This window comes from Panicum virgatum, chromosome 6K, assembly GCF_016808335.1.
Source record: "Panicum virgatum strain AP13 chromosome 6K, P.virgatum_v5, whole genome shotgun sequence".
NCBI classification, from domain to species: domain Eukaryota; kingdom Viridiplantae; phylum Streptophyta; class Magnoliopsida; order Poales; family Poaceae; genus Panicum; species Panicum virgatum.
In genome coordinates, this window is record NC_053141.1 from 26,554,069 (window position 1) to 26,581,975 (window position 27,907).

The window sequence follows — 27,907 nt, forward strand, 5'->3', positions numbered from 1 at the left end:
CGGTCCTACCACTACCAGAAAAATGGGCATTCATCCCGGTACTAACGTGTGAAATTAGTATCGGGTAGAAATTTTTGATCCTCAGAGACCATTTAGTACCGATTGGTGTTACCGACCGGTGCTAAAATGGCACGTCCATTTAGTACCGGTCGGTGTCTTGGCCCGGAACTAAATGGTCCCCCACGGATTGGTTCAAAAGGAAAGCATCTCCCACCCAGTCACATGTGATGCATAGGTGAGATGGTAAGAAAGCAACGTGCAAGGCCGGAGGTCATGGGTTCGAATCCTCGCTACCGGTAGGGCCCTCTCACTTTTTCACATTAAAGCTTGTGACCTAAATACACTCTGTGTTGTACTTGTGACCGTAGATGCACATTTTTGATAAGTTTATGCATCTATTCGTGCATTTTACAAATTGTTGGACTAAAGTGATACAACGGCACCACTTGATGTATGATGGGTGTAATTTACTCAAATAAAAATATAAAAACAAAAGTGGTTAGAGTGTTTTCCTGGTCATTCCTAATCATTTTCATCCCTAGTAATTTGAGGGGGGTTTCTGAAATACTATTTGTTCGACATGAAAAATATACTTCCACTTTAATTTCTAGTATAGGCTAGTTTTTATTTTCATTTTAGTTTTTAAGCTAAATGTTAGTACATATGTACTAGGGGCATTTATATTCTTGCCCCAACTTTGCACTGCAATTGTGATTTTATTCTTATTTTTTTAACTTCATATTTCACCCTTATTATTTAGAAGTCAACACGATAATTATAATTGTGTTGCAAAATAGGGGCAAGAACACTAATTACTCTATACACTATAGAATGAAGTGTGCTTTTATGAGACTGTGAAGTGTTAACAATCTAGTCTCGCCAACTTTTATCCATTTTATCCAGCCTGGGGCGTATGAATGTGAGTTGGAATGGGAAATGAAATGATATATGGGCTACATCAATTCCCAGGGATATATGTGTAATTTCTGAACTTTCTGAGCATACATGCGTAATAGGCTGAAGAGATAATTACGCACCAATCAGCATTTCACAGGCTTTCCTCGTGTAAAAAAGAAAAATCCGCTCGTGCGCTCGCCCTCGCCCCCTCCTTCGGTTGATCCTACCCAACTCTGGCGGCGGCCATGTCTTCCGGCGGCCATGTCTTCCGGCGGCCGCTACATGGCCTACTCGCCGTCGCCTTCCACAGGCCCACACTCCCCTCGCCTCCCGCTCGCCGACTATGAGAAGTACGCGAGACACCTGAGCCCCCACCTTTGGCCCCCCTGGTTCTATCCTTCTTTTGCTCGTTGCGACGATGACTTTGTTCTTGTACCGCGATGGAGGTTTAATTGGTGGTTCTGTGGTCGGATATCTTGAAAAGATTGGATCTTCGAGTCGATTGGTGGTGATCCATGCTGATTTAGGACTGGATTGGGTTGACTGTTCACTGTGTTGAAATTTCTGATGGTTCCGATTTGAGTGGTTTTAGATGATCAAGATGCAAGTGAATCTTTCTCTTTCTACTTAAGATGGAGCTATATGCGAGACGGTGGCTGAACTGTGGCCGTTGGGTTGAGTCTAGATGCAGGGGCGAATCTAGGAATAAAGTATAGGGGGGCTGAAGTTTTTTATAATAGGAACCATAGAACAATGTATCAATGTATTGGTCTAAAGATTCAAGCATTTTTCATAGAAACATAGAGAAGTACATCAAGAAAAGTTAAAAATACAACTCTGAATTTTTGTACATACCAAACCATGAAGCCAAAAGATAAAACGACGCTCCCACATAATCATGCATGTTCTTCCTGAGGAGAAATCTACACAAGGCAAAATAAATTAGTGACAAGGCAAATAATAGCTTAAAAACTGAAATTTGAAGCATCCTTTCACAGTCACGAATAATTGACAAACATTGAAGATGGTATACTCAGATCAATAACAATTGATGGACAAAAATCACAAAATAGGAGGATTTTCTCAATTTCTTATCTTTCTTCAAACAAATCAGAAGCTTGCTGGCTCGGCGCTTCGGCCCTTCGGTGCCTCAGCCTCCTCTGCTCCCACGTGGGCGCCTGGGCGGGGCGTGGGCGGCCTCACGGCCTGCAGCTGCAGCCCCTCCGACCCTCCGCCACTCGCCTGCTCGGTGCTCGCCGCTGGGTCCGGCCAGTCGGCTAGGCGGCTGCGAGCTGGACGGTGGTGCTGGCTGCTGGCGCCTGGCGCCGTGGCGCGGACGTGCCCACCCCGGGACCGCGGGACGCTGATGAGTGAGCGGCGAGCGGACCCCCGTCCCCCGGTGCCTTGCCCCCGCGGCCTTGACCCCGCTTGTCCGTGACCCCGCCGCCGGAGGCAGTACTCACTAGAAGCTAGGGATTCAAGGGCACATGCCATTTGGGGATTGGATGGATTGGGCTAATCAGCTAATGGGCTTTGTAAGTCATGGGCTACTGTAGGCTGCCGGCCCAACTCACACAGACAGCCGGACAGGTCGTCTTCTTCGTTGTGCTTTCTTCTTCCTCGAGCTCCTGAAGTCCTGAGCACCCCCTTCCTCCATTGATGGCGCAAAAAAAATCTTTGGGGGGGGGGGCTCCTGGGTGTCCCAGGCGGTAGGGGGGGCTAGAGCCCCCCTATCCCCCCCTTAGATCCGCCACTGTCTAGATGTGTTTATATACTGGGGAGTGAGGAACTTTCCTTGAATCTTGATTTTTTTATGAAAGATTATGCATTTCATTGCGAATTGTGGCTTTTGATGGCTTCAGATGAGTTTTGGATTGGAAGTTAAAACATGTACGTTATGTTTCTTTTGGCAAAATCGGTAAGCTGAGTTACTGAGTAAGTAGTGAACTGATCGTTATTTTTAGCTGATTTCTGGATGGGCTTAATCGATTCTAGTTGAGATCAACTATTGATATTTGATTGGTATCACAGTCGCGCAGTCCTGTTAAACTGAACAATTGAACGTGGGAGGCTGACCATCTAGACTCTACCTCACCACTTCGGTTCAGTTGGATATTGATTCATAAGTGCCCGGTTGCCAATCTACCAATCTACTTGTGGATTGAACAAATCTACTGAATTCCACTTAAACTGACTCTAATGGATCTAGTCTCATGATTCGACATAACAGATCAGTTGATGAGCATTCACTTTCTATTATTACATATATGTGTGCGCTCAATGTTGGGTGTTGTGTTTCCAGGTACATGGCGGAGTTGCTTGCGGAGAAGCAAAAGGTTACCCCTTTCATGCAAGTTCTTCCATGCACATCTCGGTTGTTGAATCAAGGTGAATAATTATTAACACATCCACTAAATTTAGTTTCTTGTCTTCCAACAAAAAGGCATGCTCCTCGGAAGGGGCGTATCCCGTGTCGGATACGTATCCGACATGGATACGCCTGGGATATGGCCGGGATACGTATCCACGGCGTGTCCGCGTATCCCTAAACAGTGATGCTAGAAACTCACGAACGGATACGTATCCAACGGCGACGAGCCGGCCGCGCGCGCCGCTTGGTCCGCCCGCGCTGCTCCGCTCGCCCGCGGCCGCGTGCTGCTCCGCTCCTCCCATGGCCGTCCGCGCTGAGCGGAGAGGAGGAGGAGGGTAGGCAGCCGGGGAGGGGGAGATCCGGCGGCGGCGGAGGCCGCGCCGAGTAGAGAGGAGGAGGGTAGGCAGCGGAGAGGAGGAGGATCGGCCATCCCCGCCCCCCTGCGCCTGGCCGCGCGCGGCGGCGCCGGCTCGCTGGGCCGCACCCGTGCCCATCCCTGCCAGCGCCCGGCAGCCGCTTGCCGGAGAGGCCGAATCGAGGCCGGCCGGCTGCGCCTGATCCGCCCTTGTGCCACCGCCCCACCGTGGTCCGCTGGTCCGCCCATGCACCACCGCCCCGCCTGTGCTGCTGCTGCTTGGCCTACCGCAGTGGAGAAGAAGGGGAGGCGGAGGAGCAGAGGAGAGAGGAGGTAGTGGAGGGAGAGAGAGAGAGACGAGGAGGGAGGGAGGGTGCTGGGACCGTGAGAGAGAGAGTGAGGAGGGAAGAGGAACAGATAAGGGTGAGAGAGATAAGGGTGAGTTATTTGTTGGGCTGTAGCTGCAGCTACTGCCGTCCAACAGCTCAGCTGGCTGCTTTTCAGTCCAGCCGAACGTGCTGTTTGATATGTATTATTCTTCATTATTTATTTAAAAAAATAGTAAAACGTATCCACGTATCGGGTTTTTTAGAAAATTGCCGTATCCGCGTATCCGTATCCTTCCGATACCGATACACGTATCCGTATCCGTGCTGCATAGATGCTCCTATCTTAGATTAACCAAATTGTGGGTAATTAAAAATAATTATGCAAAGACATTCCGTTCTTGTGCTGTACTCATATTTTTTAGCACCTCTGTGGACATATAAATATGTCCCTCGAATTCTCAAGTCAGACTTGTGGTAGAAGGAAAAGCTTTTGGAATTCCCAACAGTATGCACTGCAGGCAACTTTGCAAAAGAATAGCTACTTACTTTGGTACGCCATCTAGAAAGGCTCTTAATATCTTTCTATGCTTGCTATTTTTATTTAACTAGTTCCTCCTTTTTCTATTCCTTGCTTTTCTTTTGTCAAGGAATAGCATAGCTTTTAATTTCAGTTTAGATAAATTTTGAATTGTTGATTCGTGGACCCTTCAGTAAGTACTGGCAACTAACCCTGCTTTAGATTCCTGAGCCAATAGTGCTGTCATTTGATTGCTTCTGTGTAGCTAACGGTAATCCCGGCACTTACAGACAATGCTGCTTAGGAAATTTATGTGTGCTCATGATTACATTAGTTTAACTGAACTTAAAGTGTTGGATTTAAGTCGATGTGTTTGTCCGTCGACTTCTGACTTGTGTGTTTCAATGTGTCATGCTTGGTGTCCAAACTGTGAACAGAAATATTGCACGTATCTGCACTCTTGGGGATTCCTGTTTTAGATCAGCCTGGGTATCAGCACGGTAGCCCCCTTGTAAATGTAGGAGCAATACCAAATGGAAGGCCTGTTGAAATGAATGATTGGGCGCCAGCAATTCCATCTGAAGTATGATTACTGACTACTGACGGAACTATTGTTATTTGTTCTTATGGGCTGTGGTGAATGTGAAAGATCTAAATGAACTGATGGTTGGTCTCTTGTTTTTGACATTTGTCGGTAGTGAATACCCTGCATTTTTTTTTGGTTCAGGAGGCAATTAACAACAGTATGCAGTAGCCTTTAGGGATAAACTCTCATCCACCTCTGAAGTTGATGAATGGTTACGCATTAACTTTTCAAATAGCCACACAATTGTTTCAGACTTGTTGATTGCAAGAAAATGATTAATTTCGAGGACGAGTAGTATCTTATTGTCTGTTAACATCTTTTAGGCTTTTTAGAATGGCATGACTTAGGAGGCCACAGGTGAAATCTAGCAAGTTAAAATTGACCAGATGGAAATTACCATGGTCAATTATTTGAAATTATAATTTGCACTTTAGAATGGATTGGCTTTGTTCTTATTACAATATATATGCTTTGGTTCCTTAAATATTTGCCAAAAGCTGGATTTGGGCAGTTAAGTGCCAAGTTGCAGTATTGATATTTTGAGATCATTTTCTCTTAGGTTTGGCTGAATTTGCAATGAATTCAACATGAATTACTGTACCTTGTGAAATTACAGTGTGCACGTATTTCTGGCCAGTTCTCGAGTGGGGGATTCTGCATCAAGTTTAGTTAGAATGTTCTTGTTTCAGTTAGTTTAATTTTTGGGCCATATCTTGTTTCACGTTTCAGGGGGCAGGCATGTTCCATCCTCCATCTAGAAATTGGCTCAGTCCTCCATCCTCAGGTTTTATTGTGAAGAAAACAATGAGAATGGACATTCCTGTGGATAAATACCCTAATGTAAGATGTCGCTTCTCTCTCTTATAGTCTTATTTCCCTTATTTCACTTCAGATGAAATTTTCATGAAGGTGGCATTATTCTTTGCAGTTCAACTTTGTGGGTCGTCTACTTGGTCCGAGAGGAAATTCTCTTAAGCGAGTTGAGGCAAACACGGACTGCCGTGTCCTGATTAGAGGCCGTGGCAGCATAAAGGATGCTGCTAAGGTATATTTGATCTTGGTTATAAAACTTTCCTTGTGACAATTTGAATTTGTGTCACCATTAATATTCTCATTGTGAATTCATAGGTTACCATACATCTGTCTTGTTTCCTTGTCGCATATTCAAAATTTTATTCTCTTTGGAGCAAGATTTACCCTAATAAACCCTAATTAGCATAGGAACGTATGCTAGCTAGAGTGTTTCATCTATGTGTTGGTTTGCCTATACATGACTAAAAATCGATGGATTCAACCAAATTTGCATCGTTCTGTGAACTTCAACTATCACACTAATTGATGAGTTTCTATTTTTTGTGTATGGTCAGATTCAAAGTTTACCAACTGCAGCAAGCTATACTGCATTTGGCAGAAAACTTGAATTATATTCTATAGGAATTGTCTATATGGCTAGTCCAGTCCTTATATGTTATTTTGCATTTTTACATTATAATTTCTTGTTCAGCTTATTCTTCCGAAATGTCTACTATTTGGTATCTCGTCCAGCCACTGCTATACTTCCTTTTTTTTTGAAAGCTATACAGCGGGGCTTCCCTCACTGCTGTTATACTTTCTTTTATTTGATTGTTGAGGTCACCTGTTGCTATTGCCTTCAAAATTTGCAGGAAGAGCTGATGAGGGGAAAACCAGGATATGAACACCTTAATGAGGCTCTCCACCTTGTGATAGAAGCTGAGCTGCCAGCTGAAATCATTGATATCCGTCTTATGCAAGCTCGAGAAATTCTCGATGACATGTTGAAACCTGTGGTAGGATAGCTTTGCCTATTGGCTCAATGAATTTCTCATTAAGTTCCATATTCAGTTCACCATGTTGTAAACATTTTCTAGTCTTCGAATACCTTTTCCAAATGCTTATATGTTTAAACATTGCTAGGATGAATCAATGGACTTCTTCAAGAAGCAGCAGCTTGGCGAGCTTGCCATGCTAAATGGTACCCTTATAGAGATGACAGCTCGCAGAAGTCTGGGTCAGTCACCCCATTTCACAACAGCATGGGCATGAAGAGGGCCAAGACTCGTGGTTAAACCGCAAAGGTTTCCTTTTGACTCTCTCCAAGTTGAAGACATCTCTTATTATGTGAGATTAATTTGCTGCCTGATGTCTGAAGTATATGTTGCAGTTGTGGCGAGAGAAACATATCCCTGGTTGTGGTTGTGGTTGTGGCTGTGTAGTATGCTAGTGTTTACTCTAGGCTTCTAATCTAGTGGGGAGAATGTGCTATGCGATTTTGGTAGGCTTGTATAGCTCAACTTGTTGGTCACCTATAGAAACAACTGATTGTATGTAACCTAACTGGGTAGTGCTTTTGTGCCATCTTAGTGCATATGACCATTGTTGATCTGGAAAAGCTCGATGTCTCATTTCTGTAATTAGTGTATGGTGTAAGAATTAGCTTTATTGGATTGTTGTAGGACAGGTACTGTAACAGCCCTATGTTGATTAGCTAGTTAAACATGGCATCATGTGCATCATTAAGCTTTAAACATAATTAGCTCACCTCTTAAGGAGAGAGTTAAACCTTAGGTTAATACACTGTTTTTGGCAGTGGCGGACAGTCCGCCACTATACGGCGGACCGTCCGTGGTTCTGCCACGTGGCCGACCATGGTCAACCTCGAACGCATCGACTTTCCTGCCACGTCACCCACTCGTGGACAGTCCGCGCCACACTCGCGGACGGTCCGTTAGTGCATCTCCGTTGCGTGTCATGCGCGCAGAGTCTGGGCGCCACGTCTCACCCCGACCCCACGCGTCAGCCACGCCCCCTCTTCCACCAGAGCACCCCGTGCTCTCTCCCTCATCTCATTCACTCCCCTCACCTCTCTCAAGTTCCAAGCCATGGAGGAGCTCCCCCATCTTCCCCACCATTGAAGCCCCTCCACCTCGCCGGAGCACCACCGGAGGACGCTGGAGAACGACGCCGACCAGCTGCACCACCCCGATCTTCATCTTCTTCCTTGGGGAGGAGCATTCCCTAACGAGTTCTTCTTCCACTTCATCTTCTCATTCAAGCCTCAAGCAAGGAGGACGACCCCGAGCTACTCCAAGCCTTCCCCGACGACTTGAATCCCTTGCCGGTATCCTACTCGACGCCGGTGAGTGTTCCCCTCCCCGATCCATTCCCCATTGTCCTAGGATTGAAGCCAAGAAACTCACCTAGAGCCCAATCACCATTGATGACCTAGAGCTTCGAAACCCTATTGCATGTGCGATTCAGTTACCAAAGTGAACTCCCTTGACTCCCAGGCACCTCTAGGAACAAACCCCACCCCAAACCGTGGCCGGAATCGCCGGCGGCGAACTCGCCGGTGAGCCTCGGCCGTGTCGCGGACGGTCCGCCAGCTCCTGACCAAATCAACAGAGCCTCTGCACGATTCTTAGCCTTTCACAAATTGAGAGGCGGACGGTCCGCTTAACCCAACCGGACAGTCCGCGATTTAGTCAGAGAGCATGTTTTCCACCCAGCACGATCCGCGACTGACTGTGGACGATCCGCCACTCAGTCCGCCGTTTAGACCGGACAGTCCGCTTAACCTAACCCGGACAGTCCGCGATTTAGTCAGAGAGCATGTTTTCACCCAACACGGTCCGCACCTGACCTGCGGACGGTCCACCAAATGGTCCGCCGTTTATAGCCGGATGGTCCGCTTCTCCCAAGCCGGACGGTCCGCATTTAGTTGTTCTTTACCCTTACACTTAGCTATGATTATTCCACACATGTACTATATGTCTAGCCCCTTTTATCATAGTTTTGCAATGTTAAATCATACCTTCTCATACCAATTGCATACCATGTCAATCATTCATGGCATATTATTTATCATGCATCATTGCACTCGTGTAGAGACCGTGACGCCGGAGCAAGAGGAGCTCGAACCGGAGATCGTTGGAGACTCTACTCCCGTCGAGACTCAAGGCAGCCCCCTAAGCATTTTTTACACCCTATTTTGAATCAATGAAGTATATGTGTCTTGTTTGCGCATGAGTTACTATATATATCATTGATTGCATAGAACCTATTTGATGCATTATCAAACTTGATTAGAATATCATCTTTAGATGAGTATGCTTGAATAGGTGTCACGAACTATATGCTTAGCCATGCTTAGCTACGGTACAAGATGAGAGGTGGCAAGGTCACCACCACTCGCGAGCTATAGGATGTTTGATTAATTTACATGATTAATCAAGAATGGATAAAAGTTGAGCAAATATAAAAGATGATTCGGACTTGGACAAGTATGTTAGGGCCATGTTGGGATGGAGCTCACATGGTTAGTCTTGCTTGAGTTGATTAAGGACCGATGCGTAATCGCTTTGATATTTGAGCACCTTTCCGTACAAACCACATACTTCATAATGGGACGGTAAGCCAATTAGCATGAGTCACACCTTGCCTTGATCGGATTCGGTGCGAGTTGTGATGGAGTGTGATTGGTGTGTTCGGTGCACTTGTCCTTCTCGACCGTTCGCTCATAGTCGGTTGTGTTTGTGTGAAAGGTTGAGGCATGGATCAACACTTATCCTTGGCCGTGGGTATGGTCGTTGGTCTTGTTCTCGTGTGGGAAAAGTTGTACACCCCTGCATGGTTTTCGATCTATTGCAATAGCCGCGCTCTCGGACATTGAGCACACTCTTGTACTTTGACTTTAACGTAGAGTTACCGAGGAAGTTCATGGAAGATTGAGCTTATGATTTATGAACACTTTATTTATGTAATTGTTTGATGCATGCTCTAGAGATCATAGATGCTCGGTCTTTTGCTTATTACAACTTGATCAAAGTTAGATGCTTTTATGCAAAAGTTAAATACCATACCCTATCCTTGCTACTAACCAAATGCATTCTCCTTCTGGTCGGGATTTTATATACCCATATTGGGTAAGCCCTGCGAGTACCTTTTGTACTCACGGTGCTGCCGTTAAGTTGATGCAGGTGAGGCGCAGCCGGAGGCCATGTTCGGCTACTTCTACCCCGCGGACGGAGGTGCGGGTAAGGAGTAGATGGCCGGTGGCTATGTGAAGGGCACTATCGGCATATAGTGTTACATTCTTATTTTGCTTTATGTATGGAGTGCCAGTAGTAGAACTTCCCGCTGCAAAAACTCTGAAGACTTGTTGTATTAAATTTTGAACCGCTTTGTAATATGATCTCGTGTGTTGGACGTGCCTATATAATGGTGTTACTGTTGTGCTCGTGGAGTGTGTTTAAATCATGGGCGGTGCTCATGACACATTCCAAGGACTACCTGTTATCGCCATAAATTAACAGGGTTAATTTATAGGCCGAAAGCAAGTTGGGCTTTAAGCAGAAGATTAAGAAGGCTTGTAAATCGGCTCTTGCGTGAGCATTTGGGCCACATGGGCCATGTATCTTTAGATTTAGTTCAAGATTAGAGATAGAGTCCGATCGGGACAAGATAGGATTAGATTGTTTCCCAAGTCTCCGGACTATAAATATGTACCCTATGTTATTCATGAAGGGGAGAATGTCATCACGTCTCGTAAACAACAACTCTCGGCGCACCGCCACCCCTAATCTTAGGGTTTCATCCAAGTAAGCGCCATGCTGCCCTGATCGCTTCTTGCGATCAGGGCAGTGTTGTTCTTGCTTTTACCTTGGTATTACTCGTACTGAAGCGTTTTTGACGGCGAGTAATGCTAGTTATCCTGATGTTCGTAGCATGGCTTTTGGTAGATTTATCGTGCTTTCATTGCCTATCATCTACGGATATCATGTTGTTTCTGTGCAGTCACGTTTCAATCTTATGCTAATTCTTGTTGCGTAGAATTAGTTGCGCAGAGACAACACCCTGATTCTTTTCCATCTAGTAGATCTAATCTGTTATGGTTTGCTCTTGTATACAAGAGTTGGCGTAATATCTGCTAGGTTAGGCCTTGCAAACGGGTTGGATGATCCGGTGACGTATTAGATGCTTTGCCTTAGTCTTGATAGGGAATTGATCCGGGAATCGGCTTTAGCTTGTTCTTAGGCCTCTGTTCTGGTTAAGGTTTAGTTATTTATTGCGTTCATTAGGCCCAATCACGTGTAGGATGTTCCGATCTAGCAGTGAAGCTTTTACCGTCGTAGATTAGATTAGTTAGATTTAATTGAAGCAGCTTTGCAGTTATTTGCTTTATTTATCAATATTCAGATAGATGCAGATCCAATCTGACACAGGGCTCTTCGTGTTGCCTGTCGCTGCTCGCCGGTGGGTTTCGACCGACAACACATTCTGGCACGCCCGGTGGGACCTTCATCAACAACAACGCCCACTGCAGAGATGATAGGAGCTCAGGACCAAGCACCGGTTCCGCCGGTCATCAAACATGTCACGTATGAAGAGCTGACTCTGGAGCACAAGCAAAAATACGATGAGGTCAAAGCTCAGTTCGAAGCCGATCTCATCGGCTCTTTTGAGAGGACCCGCAAACACGGCATCAGATGGAAGGGGTTCTCACTAGAAGGCGCTCTTGACAATGTTGATCTGTCCGTGCCTTCAGAGGAGCGCACCAGGGCCCTACGCCTGGAGATGAACTATATGGTGGCTCGTGCGCTTCATCGGCACTCAGAAAGCCTTGTGAACGAGCTTGAGCGCGTAGCACATCGCGTTGTCCATGAGGTGATCAAGAACCAGTACTCCCCGTCAGGACCAATCTTGGGGAGTCACAGGGGAGAGGCTTCGCTCTAGTCTAGGCCGCCATTGCCATATTCACTCGCAGCAGCAGGACAGCAAGGCTCGCCGATCTACGTCGTATACAAGATCGGCGGTGACCCTGGAGAAGGACACTTCCTGAGCGAGCCGCCCAGAGAGATCCCGCACGGCTACACATGTGTGTACATACCTGACAACATCAGAGCAACACGCACGGGGCAGCTGGCGGGTACAGGAGCCTCAGGGGCAGACGCAGAGAAGCAGGCATGGCTGGCAAAGTACGCTACCGGGCCGAGTGCTGAGCCCTCGGCCCCAGGAGTTCTTAGTGTGGAGCAGGTCAGTGCAATATTAAGGGACCAATTTGGCATCCTGCCCAAGAGAAAGGCGAACGGCTATTCCAAGCCGTATCCAAGTGACTATGATTTGATCCCGTTGCCACCCAAGTATCGGCTTCCAGAGTTCACCAAGTTCAGCGGATCAGAAGGAGCCAGCTCCATCGAGCACGTGAGCCGATACCTGACGCAGCTGGGGATGATCTCAGTATCGGATCCTCTGAGGGTCCGTTTCTTCTCCCAGTCTCTCACGGGTTCAGCCTTCGGATGGTATACATCACTGCCCCCAGATTCGATCCGGACTTGGAGGCAGCTGGAAGATCAGTTTCACACCCAATATCATTCAGAGGCTGCTGAAGCTGGGATTGCCGACCTCGCCCAAGTCAGGCAGAAGAGAGGTGAAAGTGTCTCAGAGTACGTGCAGCGCTTCCGAGAAGTCAAGAACCGATGCTACTCATCACGCATCACAGAAAAGGAAGCGGTTGATCTGGCTGTTCTGGGACTTGCTAAGACGATCAAGGATCTGGCTTTTCAGTTAGAGTTTTCCTCTCTGGCAAACATGGTGCAGAAGCTTACGGCATATGAGCACTATCATCCGGACATGTACCAGGAGAAATTCAAGCGCCATGTAAACATGGCCCAAGCAGATGGTTCCGATGATTCTGGCGAGGAACAAGAAGTGGCTGTGGCAGAGTGGACCCGGGGGGCAAACCCCGTCCCGTGCAAGTGGGTCAAACAGAAGGGGCTTGTGAAGGGTTTTGACTTTGATGTGGCCAAGGCAGAGCAGATATTCGATCTACTGCTCAAGGAAAAGCAGTTGAGCCTCCCAGAAAATCACAAGCTGCCAACGGCACAAGAGCTGCAGGGGAGGCTGTATTGCAAGTGGCACCACTCGTTCACCCATGCCACAAATGACTGTAAAGAGCTACGTCGGCAAATCCAATCGGCTATCGAGCAAGGCCGATTAATCTTGGCCCAACACACGATGAAAGTGGACAGTCAACCGTTCCCACAAGCGAACGTGGTAGAACTGTCGGATCTTGGATCTGAGGGCCAGAATTTGGCATTCCAGATCAATATGGCGGGACCCATGCGCCGCCGTGTCGAGCGGAGGAAAGAGGCCATTTCTGGCAAACGGCCCCAGGACGAAGACAAGCCAGAGCAGCAACATGTCACCAAAAAACAAGTGCGTCACATCCGCAATCAGCTTCCAGCTTCCAATCGGCTTCTGGAAAAATACCAGTACCAGTACAAGTTGCGCCGCCGATATGAATCGGAAGAAGATGAGTATGAGCACCGCACAGGGAGAATGCTGGGGAGACGCCAGGCTATACGAGATCACTGGCATTGCCCGTTCTTCAGGTACTGTTGGAACTCCGGCATGAGCCGATTGCCTACTATAGATGATTGCTTGGAGTGCAGGCCTCAGGGACGCCAACAAGGCGAGACATCAGTGTTCCGGCGCTTAGGGCCCAGGACACGTCACGATGACCGTGTGAGGTGGCCATCCAGGGATGATCTCGAGCCAGAAGAGGAAGACAAGTATCATCGTCCACGATGGTGTCCTGACTGGCTCAGCCGATCACAGAAGCGCAGAGTGCAGCGCCTGCGCAATCTAGAAGATGCAGAAGCAAAGTACCTCGACGTGCTGAGGAAAGCGCGTCCGGATCTCGCGGAGCAAGTCAGGTGACCACGAAGGGAGGAGAGGCGTCCTCCAAGGAGGGAGTGGCGCCCCAAGCAGCCAAGATCCGATGAGAAGCCATCGGCTGATGTGAACATGGTGTTCGTGCTCCCGTCGGAGTTTCGGGCACCCCAACCGGAGGAATTGGCCAACGCGCAGCTGGATCTCGGCCCACAGCCGATCATCTTCGAAAAGCCCAAGGAGAAAAGCTACAAGCACCTGAAGGGATTGTATCTCAAGGGCTTCATAGATGGCAAACCTGTGAACAGAATGTTGGTCGACACTGGCGCCGCAGTCAACCTGATGCCGTATTCAGTGCTACGCCGGCTGGGTCGTTCCACTGCTGATCTTATCAAGACCAATGTGATGCTAAATGATTTCAACGGCCAGCCGTCGGAGGCACATGGTGTCCTAAATGTAGAGTTGACAGTTGGCCGTAAGACTGTTCCAACATCGTTCTTCATCGTCAACAGTAAGAGTACATACACAGTGCTGCTTGGGAGGGATTGTATTCACGCGAATTGTTGTGTTCCTTCCACGATGCAACAGTGTTTGTTCCAGTGGGATGGCGATGAAGTGGAGGTGGTCCGTGCAGATGACTCCAGTGAGGTTTCGCTTGCGGACATGAACGCCTGGGATGCGGAAGGGCAAGAGTCGATCTCAGGGATCGCGCTGGAAGATTGTGATCGGATCGAAGCGACAAAAAACGGACTGAGGTTGGTCTTATCCACTGGCCTCACAGAGTAGACACATCCTGGCAAGCTACAGAATCCAGCAAGGTTAAAGAGGCCGGTCTCAGCGACCGGCCCCAAAAAATGAGTAATATGTACTTGGGATTACAATTGTTACATTGTGTACAAACAATGGCCTTTGCTGAACATTCAGTTCTGGATAATAATAGAAATATGGGAACGGCCAGCCCGTGCGATTGGCCGGAAAATTTTCTTGTCATATCCCTGTGTTTGCTGTCGATGTCGATCTTTCAGACGGCGGCAAGTTAGGGTACGGGTTTACAACCGCTGATGATTTGGAGGAAGTCGATATCGGTCCCGGGGATAAGCCGCGACCGACATTTATCAGCAAAAAGTTAGATCCGATCTTGCGTGAACAAATGATAGCACTGTTGAAGGAGTACCGGGACTATTTTACATGGGATTATACCGAGATGCTGTTGGCGCTCCTTAAGTACCCCTTTTATCCCTTGTTTATCCTTGATAATGGCATGAATTTAATATCAAAATCACTAACCATCCTAACCCCGGCCTAATTATTGGACATTTTCACACTTGCACATATATTTTGGAGGAACTTCGTTTTTGCAGGTTTTTAGCCTATTTTGGAGCATGAAATGACGAGGCCCGTGATCGAGCGCTAACACGGAAAAGACAAAGGCCAAAGCCCAAAGAAAGGACCAAAGCCCATGTTGATTGGAAGCCCATTCATGCACATCCATCCTCCAAGAGAACCCAAAGGACCAAGCCTACGAAGATGAGATCAAGATACTTCGGGATTAAGCAAAGCAAATGAAGATTTAAGGAAGGATTCCCTATCCTATCCTTTCCTCGAAGATATCTCCAAGATAACGACGTCAAAAGGGGTGCAATCGTGAAGGACATAAACTCTAGAAGATGCGAGGGGTCTGCACGCGAAAGAAGGACACGAGACGGCGAAGGAATGAGCCAGGCCGGCCGGCCTAGGCCCATTGGGCCGGCCGGCCCACCCCTTTTTTAGGTCGGTTCGACCTCCCCTTCGACCGGTGGCTTCCTCGGCTTATAAATAGCTCGCACCTTATTCAACTCGAAGCATCCATCCACCCAGAACTCGACGAAAACCTAGGGTCAAGACCGGAGGGATACGATGGCCGCCGCAAGTCTTCGAAGTTGTCTAGGACATGGCTTAGGCCGACCCTAGCCACCGTGGCCTCCCTACGTGGTTGTGCCATGGCGGAGTTCAAGAGCTAGTTGGATTCATCGATGGTGTGCACATGGCGGTTATGATCCAAACGAATCTATTATGTGAGTAATGATAATCATGTCTTCCGAATCTATTAGCGATCATGTTCTCTCTTTCAATTTCGTTCTTCTCTTTGGGTTTGCTTCATCCTAGATCTATTATCGAGATAGATCGCTTAGCATGATCTTGTAGTCATGGTGGCTAGAGGTTCATGGCGGAACTACCAAAGGGGGTTCGACTTGCTTCAGGGTACTTTTGTCGAAAGGGGTGGCGTCGTGACAGGCCGTTGCCACTAAGTAGGTGGAGTATCGAGGGATCGGATTGGAAATTTTGGGTTTAAAGATGCTTTTGATTGAGATGCATGATTTATCCGCTCGTTAGCTTGAACTACAACTAGATGACGATAGGCCTAGTCATATCTTTGGTTTTGCTATGATTAAGCCTATGTTCATGGATGAGATCAACCTTTACATATCACTCATATCTATTAAAGGTTTACCCTTTATATGCAATCAATGCTTCATATTAGGATAGATCCATTAGATTAGATGGAAAACCTTAGGTAGTTCTTTGTCGATCCACGGATTGATAAACCTTGGGGGAATACTCTAAGGGAAAAGCTACACGAACCGTGCGCTTGCGGTATACAAATCGGGGCGCTAAGGAGCGTCAATAGATGCCCGGTCTGGATAGAAACATTGTCGAGCATCGGCTCCCGCTTAAGAAAGGATTTCGGCCGTTTCAGCAACCAGCACGGCAGATGAAGGCCGAAGTCCTAGAGGAGGTTAAGAAGGAGGTGGAAAAGATGCTGGATGCAGGATTCATCAGGCCATGTCGGTATGCGGAGTGGATCTCTAGCGTGGTCCCTGTACAAAAGAAGGATGGCCGATGGCGAGTCTGCGTGGATTTCAGGGACCTCAACAGAGCAACACCAAAAGATGAGTATCCGATGCTTGTTGCAGAAACATTGATCAACGCAGCTGCCGGCCACAAGATGATGAGTTTTATGGATGGTAATGCCGGCTACAATCAGATTTTTATGGCCCCAGAGGATGTACACAAGACCGCGTTCAGGGTACTAGGTGCAGTCGGGTTGTTCGAATACTTGATCATGACCTTTGGATTGAAAAATGCCGGTGCAACGTACCAACGTGCCATGAATTACATTTTTCATGATCTCATCAGCAAATTGGTAGAAATCTACATTGATGATGTCGTGGTCAAGTCCACATCGGCTGGTGGACACCTGGAAGATTTGCGTCAAGTCTTGGAGAGAACTCGGAAATTTGGGCTCAAAATGAATCCAAAGAAGTGCGCTTTTGGCGTATCGGCCGGTCAATTTTTGGGATTCCTGGTGCATGAACGGGGAATCGAGATCGGCTTGAAGAGTCAAGAAGCTGTGAAGACAATGAAGCCACCTACTACGAAGAAGGAACTGCAGAAACTCATCAGCAAAATCAACTTTGTCAGACGATTTATATCCAATCTGTCTGGGCGTATCGAGCCGTTCATGGGTCTGGTGAAGATCAAGTCCGATGATGAGTTTCGCTGGGGGGCAAAACAGTAGCAAGCTTTCGACGAAATCAAAGAATATTTATCAAAGCCTCCAGTGTTGGTTCCTCCTCAGCAAGATAGGCCGTTCTATGTGTACCTATCCGTGGGTGACACGTCCATTGCTTCGGTGTTAATCCAGAAGCACGACGGCCAGGAGAGGGGGGTTTTCTACCTCAGCAGGCGCATGTTAGACGCCGAGACCAGGTATCCTGAAATCGAGAAGCTTTGCCTTTGCTTATTCTTTACATGTACAAAGCTTCGTCATATTTTGCTCTTGGCGGAAACAATTGTCATATGCAAATCGGATGTCATAAAGCACATGCTGTCGGCTCCTGTTCTGAAAGGCCGGCTTGGAAAATAGATGTTTGCATTGTCAGAGTTCGATATTTGATATCAGCCTGCAAAAGCAGTCAAAGGACAGGCACTGGCGGATCTTGTTGCAGACAGGATCAGTACTGATATTGCTGCACTATTTATTCGTGCTTGGGCTATGTTTTTTGACGGATCGGCTTGTGATGATGGGTGCGGTGTCGGAATTCTGTTGGTGTCGCCTCGAGGGGCGACTTACTCTTTTTCCATCAGGATGATTGCCCCATACACCAATAATTTGGTGGAATATGAAGCCGTTCGTAAAGCGATGGAATTTCTCCTCGAAGCTGGTGCAGAAGCGGTGGAAATATTTGGAGATTCGAAGCTGGTGATTTCTCAGCTCACGGAAAAATATAGATGTGAGAGCGAGGCTCTTTTTCCGATATGGATGCAGTGCCGTGAGTTGATGTCACAATTCAGGTACATCAATTTCCATTGGATACGCAGGACTCTGAACAATGAAGCCAATGATTTGGCACAGATGGCTTCTGGGTACAAGGAAATGGCCGACGGGGTCGACGTAGAGGTTCAGTTTCTAGAACCTGGAGACTGGAGAGCCGATATCTTCAATTATTTGAAGGATTCGGCTCGGGGGGCACCCAGAAGGATAAGGCTTAAAGCTATGAAGTATGTTCTGATAGGAGACGACATGTTCTACAGAACTTTGGAAGGATTGCTGCTTAAATGTTTGGGGCCTTCGGAGTCGAATCGGCTCTTACATGAGGTTAATGAAGGAGCCTGTGGTACTCATCAATCGGCTCATAAGATGAAATGGCTGATTAGGTGATCAGGATATTACTGGCCTACCATGCTTGAGGATTGTTTTAAATATTACAAGGGATGTCAGGCATGTCAGAGATTCGGCAAGATTCAGATGGTGCCGGCTTCAGTAATGAATCCTATTATTAATCCATGGCCGTTCAGGGGTTGGGCCATGGATATGATTGGCCAGATTAACCCACCATCTAGCAAAGGTCACCAATGGGTGCTAGCTGTTACGGATTATTTCACAAAATGGGTGGAGGCAGTACCTATGAGGTCGGTGGCATCAAAAGATGTGATCAATTTCGTTAAAGAGCACATCATTCATAGGTTTGGGATCCCTCAGACCATTACGACCGATGGAGGATTGGTCTTTATACCGGAGGAATTCAGGAAGTTCGCCGATGACATGGGGTTCAAGCTGATCAGATCATCCCCATATTATGCCCAGGCTAATGGACAAGCTGAAGCATCCAACCAGAGCCTGATCAAGCTGATCAAGGGGAAGATCGATGAATATCCTAGGCGCTGGCACGAGGTGTTGTCAGAGGCTTTGTGGGCATATCGTATTTCGTGTCACGGATCCATCAAGACGTCACCATATCATTTGGTCTACGGCCAAGATGCTGTGTTACCATGGGAGATTACGGCCGGATCGAGACGTGTTGAGTTTCAGAATGATCTATCGGCTGAACAGTATGCAGCCTTGATGACCGATAATGTGGAGGATCTTACAGAGCTAAGACTTTGGTCGCTGGAGAAGATTAAGGAAAATAAGGCTAAAGTTGCTCGTGCATATAACAAAAAGGTCAGGCCGAAAGAATTCTAGGTTGGAGACCTAGTTTGGGAGGCAGTGTTACCATTGGGAACCAAAGATAGAAAATATGGCAAGTGGTCTCCAACTTGGCACGGGCCGTACAAGGTTGATCAGGTTTTGCCTGGAAATGCCTACATGCTTGAAGAGTTGGATGGTGTCAAGTTTCTCGTGGCGGTTAATGGCCAACATCTCAAGAAATATTTTCCAAGCATGTGGGAAGGCGATTGATAAGAGCCGATGAGATCTATCTGGCTGCAGTGTAATAGGCCAACACGTTGAGTTGGCCAGCAAAAGAAAAACCATCATGAGAGGCCAACACGTTGAGTTGGCCAGTAAAACAAAAGAAAAATCATGAGAGGCCAACACGTTGAGTTGGCCAGTAAAAAAAGATAATATATGAGAAGTGTGACAGCCGATGTACGACCATCGACTTAAGATGTTTTAAAACAGTTACAAGTTTCAGGTTAACAGGCAATACTAAAAGTTTCGTGAGCTTATCTATTGATTCAGGAATTCTTCTATGGCATGGATGGCTTCTGTGCGGACAGCGTCTGCTTGTGCTATGATTGCTTCGTCATCCTTGTCATCGCCTGTTACTATCTGCCGACTCAAGGTGCTTATCTCTGCAAACTCTGCTTGTATCTACTCGGCTATTTTTTGGGTTTCTTGCTTGGAGTTTGCAATAGAAGCTTCCTCGGGCTGGATGAGTTTCTTGGTGGCACGAACCTTTTCGTCGAGTTCTGTCATTTCTTTCTTCAGGAGGTCGAGTCGGTTCATGTTGGCAGACACGTCAGCTTTGATATCTAGAGTTGCCTTCTTCTGGTTGAGAGCCTTGCACTTTTGAGCAATGTCAACTTTCAGAGAAACTTGAGAGCGACGTGCTTCTATTCTTTGTTGTGCTCTATTCACTTCTACCCGGAAGAATGGAAGATTGCTGGCTGGCCAGAGCTTGATTTGCAATGGCTCCGGGAGTTAGGATTCTATTTGCTCGAAGATGTTTTTTATCTCACTGGAATCGCCAACTAGAGCAGTAATTGGAGCAGAGAGCAGGTCCTTGATTTTCTGAAGCTGATTTGTAATTGTAATCGGCTGCTGTTGTGACTGCACTTCTGCATTCGGTGAATTCAGACCCATTGATGCTGGATCAAAGGAGAGCAGGTCTGAAATATTGAAGCCCTGCCAATACGATGAAGATTAATTGGGAATGAAGTGCAGTAATGGGGAGAACAGCTGATTTAAATTGGCTCATAAAGTTACCTGTGCTGAACAAGAAGTGATGATCGGTTCAAGTGTAGCCGATCCAGTTGGATTGGAGGTGACAACAGGGGCATCGACTATGTCAGCATGTTCGTCATGCACATCCGTCAGAGTGTTGGAAGTTTCAGTTGCTCCAGTGTCAGCTTCATGAACGATAACTTCGTGTTGTACTGCGCTACTAGTTTCAGGGATGTCTTCAGTTGCGTCCTGGAAATAAAATTACAGTCAACCAGAGTACATGTGTACGCAATAAAGAAGAGGTTTCGGAAAAATAAGTTACCTGGTTGGTGTTAGACTCTGATGGACTCGTGGAAGCTTGTGCTGATTTCTTGATGACTCGCCTTGTGATCATCTTCCTTTTCTTAGTTGGCACTCGGGGGGCAGCACTTTCATAAGTTTGTCTTCGTTTGGAAGCCGACTGGAGTAAGTCTGGCTGAACAGCCATTATTACTTTCTTCATTGATGGTGATCCCTTGCAAAAAGGACATCAGGAGCAGTTGGAAGAAAGTGGAATGGTTCCCCGTTACTGGTCACAGGTGTTGGACCATCTTGTTGCTATAAGAGAGGTGAGCAAGGATTAGACAAGTAAAAGGATAGACGACTTAGAAGGGATAAAGTGCACAGATTCAGTACCTCTTCCTCGGGGATTGCATATTCAAGATCAATTTGCTGCAGTAGAGGGCCTAAAGCTTTTCTGAAAATGTGAGTTTTCCACATTTCCCACCAAGTGTTAAAGCCGATTGAAGAGGAAGTGAAGAAAAGATCGGCTGGTATTGGGATGTGGAGGTTGTCAAACATGCTGTAGCATCTTGAGCTGGTGAGACCATCAGGCAGATCGGCTCTGCTCTCCACCAAGTGGTTAATATGGAAGTGGGGAGGGACTTGTCCTAAACCAAATTGCCGAGCTGCTATGACTGGTTGATGGGTTTCATAGCCTAGTTTGATAATTCTATTGGAAGTGCTCATGCCAACAGAGAGGAAACCAGGTCGAATCATTAGGGAATATAGATGCCGAGTGCTGTCGTAATGGGCAAAACTATCTAGTCTAAAGGCAGTTGGGTTCTCAAAGGATTTAGATTCAGTGAATGGGAAATAAAGGGGATTCTCTAGACCTTTGTAGAAAACTCTAAACCAGTTTGCTGCATCTGTTGGGTTCAGTTTACTGCCAGGAAGACTAATTGGTTTGCCACTCTCATCAGGAAAGGAACTCTTGGTCAGGCCTTGGAAGTTTGGGATCTGGTGCTGAAAGTATAGTTGTGCCCACAACTGAATAAACCACCAAGGGCCTCCAATTCTCAGTTTCTTTTGGTTAAGCAAGTTAGATGTCATCAAATGGAGATATCTGTAGGTTTCTCCAAGAAAAAGTTTACCTAGACCAGATGATAGGCCAAGGGAAGATAAATCTTAGTTGGAGCTAGAGAAGGACCACAGAAGGTGAAATGTTCTAACCAAAGATTTAAGAAGGTTGTGTGTTCCTTTTCAGTCACTGGACCTTTTGTTTTCATATGTTGGTTCATGTAAGTGCCCCAGTTTGTGCAATTTGCTTTGGATGAAAGTTTAAAGGGGACTTCTGCCATTTTGTGGGCAGCTGGATTAGGAGATCCAATGTTTAGGCCAGTGATCATGGTGACATCTAGCAGATTAGGGGTCATGAGACTGTGGCCAAAGAAGAAACAGTTCAGGGCATCAGACCAAAAATAGCCGATGGTTTTCAGAAGATTTTCATCTTTGTCAAGAGGAGATAATGATAAGCTAAGTGCATCGGCTATGTTCAATTCCTGCCACAAGGGCATATAAGTTTTTGCTACTCTGCTATACCATGTAGTCCAGTTCTTAGGGGGGTTAGGCCAGGCTCTTAAGCAGTCGGCCCAGAGGTTTAAATCAATGTTTTGACTCACGAAAGGAATCCTATTTACTTCACAAGAGATTAAATCTGTGGGATTTTCGTAAGCTCGTGGGCCAAGACAGAAAGATTTTGAATTGGTAGGATGCGGCAGAAGGATGTCTGACACCTGAAGTTCAGAGATTCAAAAGTTTATATATGGTGTCATGTTTCAGAGTTTAATTTGTTCAGAGGCTTAATAAGCTGAAGAAAGGATTGGGCTGGATGTTACCTTCAGGCCGCAGATTGCCGCATCATCGATCGTAGAGTTTGTTGACTGAGCTGCAGAGTCTGCCATGGTTCAGATATGTTGAATTAGGGTTTGGTTGCTGTGGGCTCTGATTCGAATTCCGATGCTTGGAGAAGTTCTTGCTCGAATTTGTAGAGCTGGGTTTTTGAATTACGCTCGGATTTGAGAGTCTGTTTCGAGTTCAGTTCAAGGTGGGAGTCATACTCTACTCTTGTGCGGGTTGCTTCTAGTTTGAATTTCGTCGGCTCTTGGATATTTATAGAAGCCTGATGCGTTGCCATCGGTTTTTTGGAAAACAAATCAAACACGTAGAATTGAAGGAAATTGACTTCATTAAAAGGAAAGGTTTTTACAGAGGAAAGCCGATTTGACAAAGGAATTAATCCTTCGGCTTTACAATCCTACTCCTACAGTACTACGTCTACTGCTCGTAGGTACCTAGTACCTACGGCGTTTGGGGCTCCGGGCCGGTGCATCTCCGCCGCCGTCGCTGTCGTCGTCGTCGTCGTCATCGTCGCTGTCGAAGGCGCTGCTGCCGCCTTCAGACCCGAAGTCGCTGCTCTGACCGCCGCCGCCGCCGCTCCCTTCCTCGCTGTCCTCCTCGGAGGACCCGAGTAACCGAAAAGGCTTTCCGCCCATCGGTTCGTCGCTGGAGGAGGAGCCGATTTCCTCTTCCGAGGAAGAATCGGCTCCCTCCGAGGAGTTTTCTTCGTCGCTCCCCAACTCCTCCTGGAACAGAAGTTGGAGGTCTTCTCCCTCGGTCTTGGGCTCGTCCTCTTCGGAGATGGTCCCGAAGTCGAACTCCTCTGCATCCCAGTGCAGAGGAGCCAGCGCCTCGTACGCTGCTGTCGGGTCCGACTCCGGCGTCGGCTCCCGACTCTCTGGGATAGAGTAGATGGAAGAAGCGGAGAGGGAAGAAGAAGAAGGAGAAGAGGAGGAAGAAGAATCTCCGAAGGAGTTGGAGCCGGAGGAGGAAGAGATCGCCATGGCTACTGGTTACTGAAGGTGGGGTTTTCTGTGCTATTGGCTTTGGGAGGAAGAAGAGTTTGCCGTGAAGAGAGCCGATTCGGGGTGTGGTTAAATAGTAAAAGATGGAAGATGGATCGGCAGTTTCACATTCTACGAGGAGCCAATTGCAGAGACGTTGCGTCTTCCTTGGTGGTTGCAACAGTTTTTAATGAGCATTAACGGGAAGATGAATCAACGGAGTGGTTTTGGAATTTTCATTGACAAAACCAGGGGGCATGTGTTATCGCCATAAATTAACAGGGTTAATTTATAGGCCGAAAGCAAGTTGGGCTTTAAGCAGAAGATTAAGAAGGCTTGTAAATCGGCTCCTGCGTGAGCATTTGGGCCACATGGGCCATGTATCTTTAGATTTAGTTCAAGATTAGAGATAGAGTCCGATCGGGACAAGATAGGATTAGATTGTTTCCCAAGTCTCCGGACTATAAATATGTACCCTATGTTATTCATGAAGGGGAGAATGTCATCACGTCTCGCAAACAACAACTCTCGGCGCACCGCCACCCCTAATCTTAGGGTTTCATCCAAGTAAGCGTCATGCTGCCCTGATCGCTTCTTGCGATCAGGGCAGTGTTGTTCTTGCTTTTACCTTGGTATTACTCGTACTGAAGCATTTTTGATGGCGAGTAATGCTAGTTATCCTGATGTTCGTAGCATGGCTTTTGGTAGATTTATCGTGCTTTCATTGGCTATCATCTACGAATATCATGTTGTTTCTGTGCAGTCACGCTTCAATCTTATGCTAATTCTTGTTGCGTAGAATTAGTTGCACAGAGACAACACCCTGCTTCTTTTCCATCTAGTAGATCTAATCTGTTACGGTTTCCTCTTGTATACAAGAGTTGGCGTAATATCTGCTAGGTTAGGCCTTGCAAACGGGTTGGATGATCCGGTGATGTATTAGATGCTTTGCCTTAATCTTGATAGGGAATTGATCCGGGAATCGGCTTTAGCTTGTTCTTAGGCCTCTGTTCTGGTTAAGGTTTAGTTATTTATTGCGTTCATTAGGCCCAATCATGTGTAGGATGTTCCGATCTAGCAGTGAAGTTTTTACCGTCGTAGATTAGATTAGTTAGATTTAATTGAATCAGCTTTACAGTTATTTGCTTTATTTATCAATATTCGGATAGATGCAGATCCAATCTGACACCGGGACCCGATCGGCTCTTTGAAGCCGATGCAAGAGTCGTCCCGGGGAGCCGACTACGGCTCGGACTTACGTTTCCACGTGTTTGTGTATGCAGGCAAATCGTTGCAAGCACGTTCGCACCTTCCTGATCGGGTATAGGTCAGGTGGCACGCCCTGCGTCTTCACAAGCCGCGGCGTGTGCTGGAATTGCGGGCCGTTGACGAGGGAGCAGTGCCTGCCAGCGCCCCGGCGACCTCCCGGCTCTTCGTGTTGCCTGTCGCTGCTCGCCGGTGGGTTTCGACCGATAACACTACCGACGATGACTCAATTAGGCGGGATCAATTTGGGCTGGTTCCTCACAGGTACGGTTCAGAATAGCTGAGATTAGACTTCCCAAGTGTCTATTATCTGAGGTTAAGCTAACCAGCTACACTATGCTTAGCTTGCGAGTACCTTTGATATCAAATAGTAATAAAGTCGAGTAAGTACAACAAAAGAAATTAGATTCCACATTTAAATAACGCAGCCTGGTTAAAATCACGGATGCAGGTAAAATTCCTTGAAATTGTTTCATTGCCGAATTTTAGGATTCAACGAAGCTTTAAGGCAAACGACGATGATTTGGAACATTTGGGTACCACCATAGGATCGACGAAAGCAATCATTGTAGTAGCGGGCATATTCTGGAACAAGCGAAGGAACAGGCGGCAGCTTCTGGTTTCTCGGCGGCTCTCCACCGTCCAATTCCCTCAGCCCGTGTGCGTCGCTCACGACAAGGACGCCACCAAAATCTACGGCTCCGCAGGTGGTGGCGTGCCGCGTCTGTACCCACCTTTTGACATTTGTCGGTAGTGAATACCCTGCAAATTTTTTGGTTCAGGAGGCAATTAACAACAGTGTGCAGTAGCCTTTAGGGATAAACTATCATCCACCTCTGAAGTTGATGAATGGTTACGCATTAACTTTTCAAATAGCCACACAATTGTTTCTGACTTGTTGACTGCAAGAAAATGATTAATTTCGAGGAAGAGTAGTATCTTATTGTCTGTTAACATCTTTTAGGCTTTTTAGAATGGCATGACTTAGGAGGCCACAGGTGAAATCTAGCAAGTTAAAATTGACCAGATGGAAATTACCATGGTCAATTATTTGAAATTATAATTTGCACTTTAGAATGGATTGGCTTTGTTCTTATTACAATATATATGCTTTAGTTCCTTAAATATTTGCCAAAAGCTGGATTTGGGCAGTTAAGTGCCAAGTTGCAGTATTGATATTTTGAGATCATTTTCTCTTAGGTTTGGCTGAATTTGCAATGAATTCAACATGAATTACTGTACCTTGTGAAATTACAGTGTGCACGTATTTCTGGCCAGTTCTCGAGTGGGGGATTCTGCATCAAGTTTAGTTAGAATGTTCTTGTTTCAGTTAGTTTAATTTTTGGGCCATATCTTGTTTCACGTTTCAGGGGGCAGGCATGTTCCATCCTCCATCTAGAAATTGGCTCAGTCCTCCATCCTCAGGTTTTATTGTGAAGAAAACAATGAGAATGGACATTCCTGTGGATAAATACCCTAATGTAAGATGTCGCTTCTCTCTCTTATAGTCTTATTTCCCTTATTTCACTTCAGATGAAATTTTCATAAAGGTGGCATTATTCTTTGCAGTTCAACTTTGTGGGTCGTCTACTTGGTCCGAGAGGAAATTCTCTTAAGCGAGTTGAGGCAAACACGGACTGCCGTGTCCTGATTAGAGGCCGTGGCAGCATAAAGGATGCTGCTAAGGTATATTTGATCTTGGTTATAAAACTTTCCTTGTGACAATTTGAATTTGTGTCACCATTAATATTCTCATTGTGAATTCATAGGTTACCATACATCTGTCTTGTTTCCTTGTCGCATATTCAAAATTTTATTCTCTTTGGAGCAAGATTTACCCTAATAAACCCTAATTAGCATAGGAACGTATGCTAGCTAGAGTGTTTCATCTATGTGTTGGTTTGCCTATACATGACTAAAAATCGATGGATTCAACCAAATTTGCATCGCTCCGTGAACTTCAACTATCACACTAATTGATGAGTTTCTATTTTTTGTGTATGGTCAGATTCAAAGTTTACCAACTGCAGCAAGCTATACTGCATTTGGCAGAAAACTTGAATTATATTCTATAGGAATTGTCTATATGGCTAGTCCAGTCCTTATATGTTATTTTGCTTTTTTACATTATAATTTCTTGTTCAGCTTATTCTTCCGAAATGTCTACTATTTGGTATCTCGTCCAGCCACTGCTATACTTCCTTTTTTTTAAAGCTATACAGCGGGGCTTCCCTCACTGCTGTTATACTTCCTTTTATTTGATTGTTGAGGTCACCTGTTGCTATTGCCTTCAAAATTTGCAGGAAGAGCTGATGAGGGGAAAACCAGGATATGAACACCTTAATGAGGCTCTCCACCTTGTGATAGAAGCTGAGCTGCCAGCTGAAATCATTGATATCCGTCTTATGCAAGCTCGAGAAATTCTCGATGACATGTTGAAACCTGTGGTAGGATAGCTTTGCCTATTGGCTCAATGAATTTCTCATTAAGTTCCATATTCAGTTCACCATGTTGTAAACATTTTCTAGTCTTCGAATACCTTTTCCAAATGCTTATATGTTTAAACATTGCTAGGATGAATCAATGGACTTCTTCAAGAAGCAGCAGCTTGGCCAGCTTGCCATGCTAAATGGTACCCTTATAGAGATGACAGCTCGCAGAAGTCTGGGTCAGTCACCCCATTTCGCAACAGCATGGGCATGAAGAGGGCCAAGACTCGTGGTTAAACCGCAAAGGTTTCCTTTTGACTCTCTCCAAGTTGAAGACATCTCTTATTATGTGAGATTAATTTGCTGCCTGATGTCTGAAGTATATGTTGCAGTTGTGGCGAGAGAAACATATCCCTGGTTGTGGTTGTGGTTGTGGTTGTGGCTGTGTAGTATGCTAGTGTTTACTCTAGGCTTCTAATCTAGTGGGGAGAATGTGCTATGCGATTTTGGTAGGCTTGTATAGCTCAACTTGTTGGTCACCTATAGAAACAACTGATTGTATGTAACCTAACTGGGAAGTGCTTTTGTGCATCTTA

The 27,907-nt window shown here is 46.3% G+C and overlaps 2 protein-coding genes across 6 annotated transcripts; both read left to right on the forward strand.

Annotated features, from left to right (window-relative positions):
• The first annotated feature begins 1,053 nt into the window (after positions 1-1,053).
• Positions 1,054-26,363, forward strand: LOC120712116 (KH domain-containing protein At4g26480-like). 4 transcript variants are annotated; one of them, XM_039997839.1, is made up of 8 exons: positions 1,054-1,247; positions 3,200-3,285; positions 4,907-5,052; positions 5,785-5,895; positions 5,984-6,100; positions 6,720-6,863; positions 6,991-7,151; positions 26,253-26,363. In XM_039997839.1, exons 1-7 carry the CDS (start codon positions 1,159-1,161, stop codon positions 7,117-7,119), a joined length of 822 nt encoding a protein of 273 aa, XP_039853773.1. In that variant the 5' UTR covers positions 1,054-1,158; the 3' UTR covers positions 7,120-7,151; positions 26,253-26,363. The 4 variants fall into 4 exon arrangements, with proteins under 4 accessions (XP_039853773.1, XP_039853774.1, XP_039853772.1 ...); XM_039997840.1 differs by lacking the exon at positions 26,253-26,363 and adding an exon at positions 8,962-9,090; XM_039997838.1 differs by lacking the exon at positions 26,253-26,363 and adding an exon at positions 7,238-7,509.
• Positions 25,627-27,901, forward strand: LOC120712117 (KH domain-containing protein At4g26480-like). Of its 2 annotated transcripts, XM_039997842.1 has the most exons (5): positions 25,627-26,363; positions 26,452-26,568; positions 27,186-27,329; positions 27,457-27,617; positions 27,704-27,901. In XM_039997842.1, exons 1-4 carry the CDS (start codon positions 26,262-26,264, stop codon positions 27,583-27,585), a joined length of 492 nt encoding a protein of 163 aa, XP_039853776.1. In that variant the 5' UTR covers positions 25,627-26,261; the 3' UTR covers positions 27,586-27,617; positions 27,704-27,901. The 2 variants fall into 2 exon arrangements, with proteins under 2 accessions (XP_039853776.1, XP_039853775.1); XM_039997841.1 differs by having other exon boundaries at positions 25,629-26,363; positions 27,457-27,901.
• Positions 27,902-27,907: the final 6 nt, after the last annotated feature.

Bases quoted from the DNA above. Each gene is read 5' to 3' on its own strand.
- LOC120712116 (XM_039997839.1), top strand. From the start codon at position 1,159: ATGTCTTCCGGCGGCCGCTACATGGCCTACTCGCCGTCGCCTTCCACA. The intron at 5,053-5,784 runs GTATGATTACTG...TTCACGTTTCAG, and splicing joins CGCCAGCAATTCCATCTGAA to GGGGCAGGCATGTTCCATCC. The intron at 5,896-5,983 runs GTAAGATGTCGC...TATTCTTTGCAG, and splicing joins CTGTGGATAAATACCCTAAT to TTCAACTTTGTGGGTCGTCT.
- LOC120712117 (XM_039997842.1), top strand. From the start codon at position 26,262: ATGTTCCATCCTCCATCTAGAAATTGGCTCAGTCCTCCATCCTCAGGT. The intron at 26,569-27,185 runs GTATATTTGATC...CAAAATTTGCAG, and splicing joins GCATAAAGGATGCTGCTAAG to GAAGAGCTGATGAGGGGAAA. The intron at 27,330-27,456 runs GTAGGATAGCTT...AAACATTGCTAG, and splicing joins ATGACATGTTGAAACCTGTG to GATGAATCAATGGACTTCTT.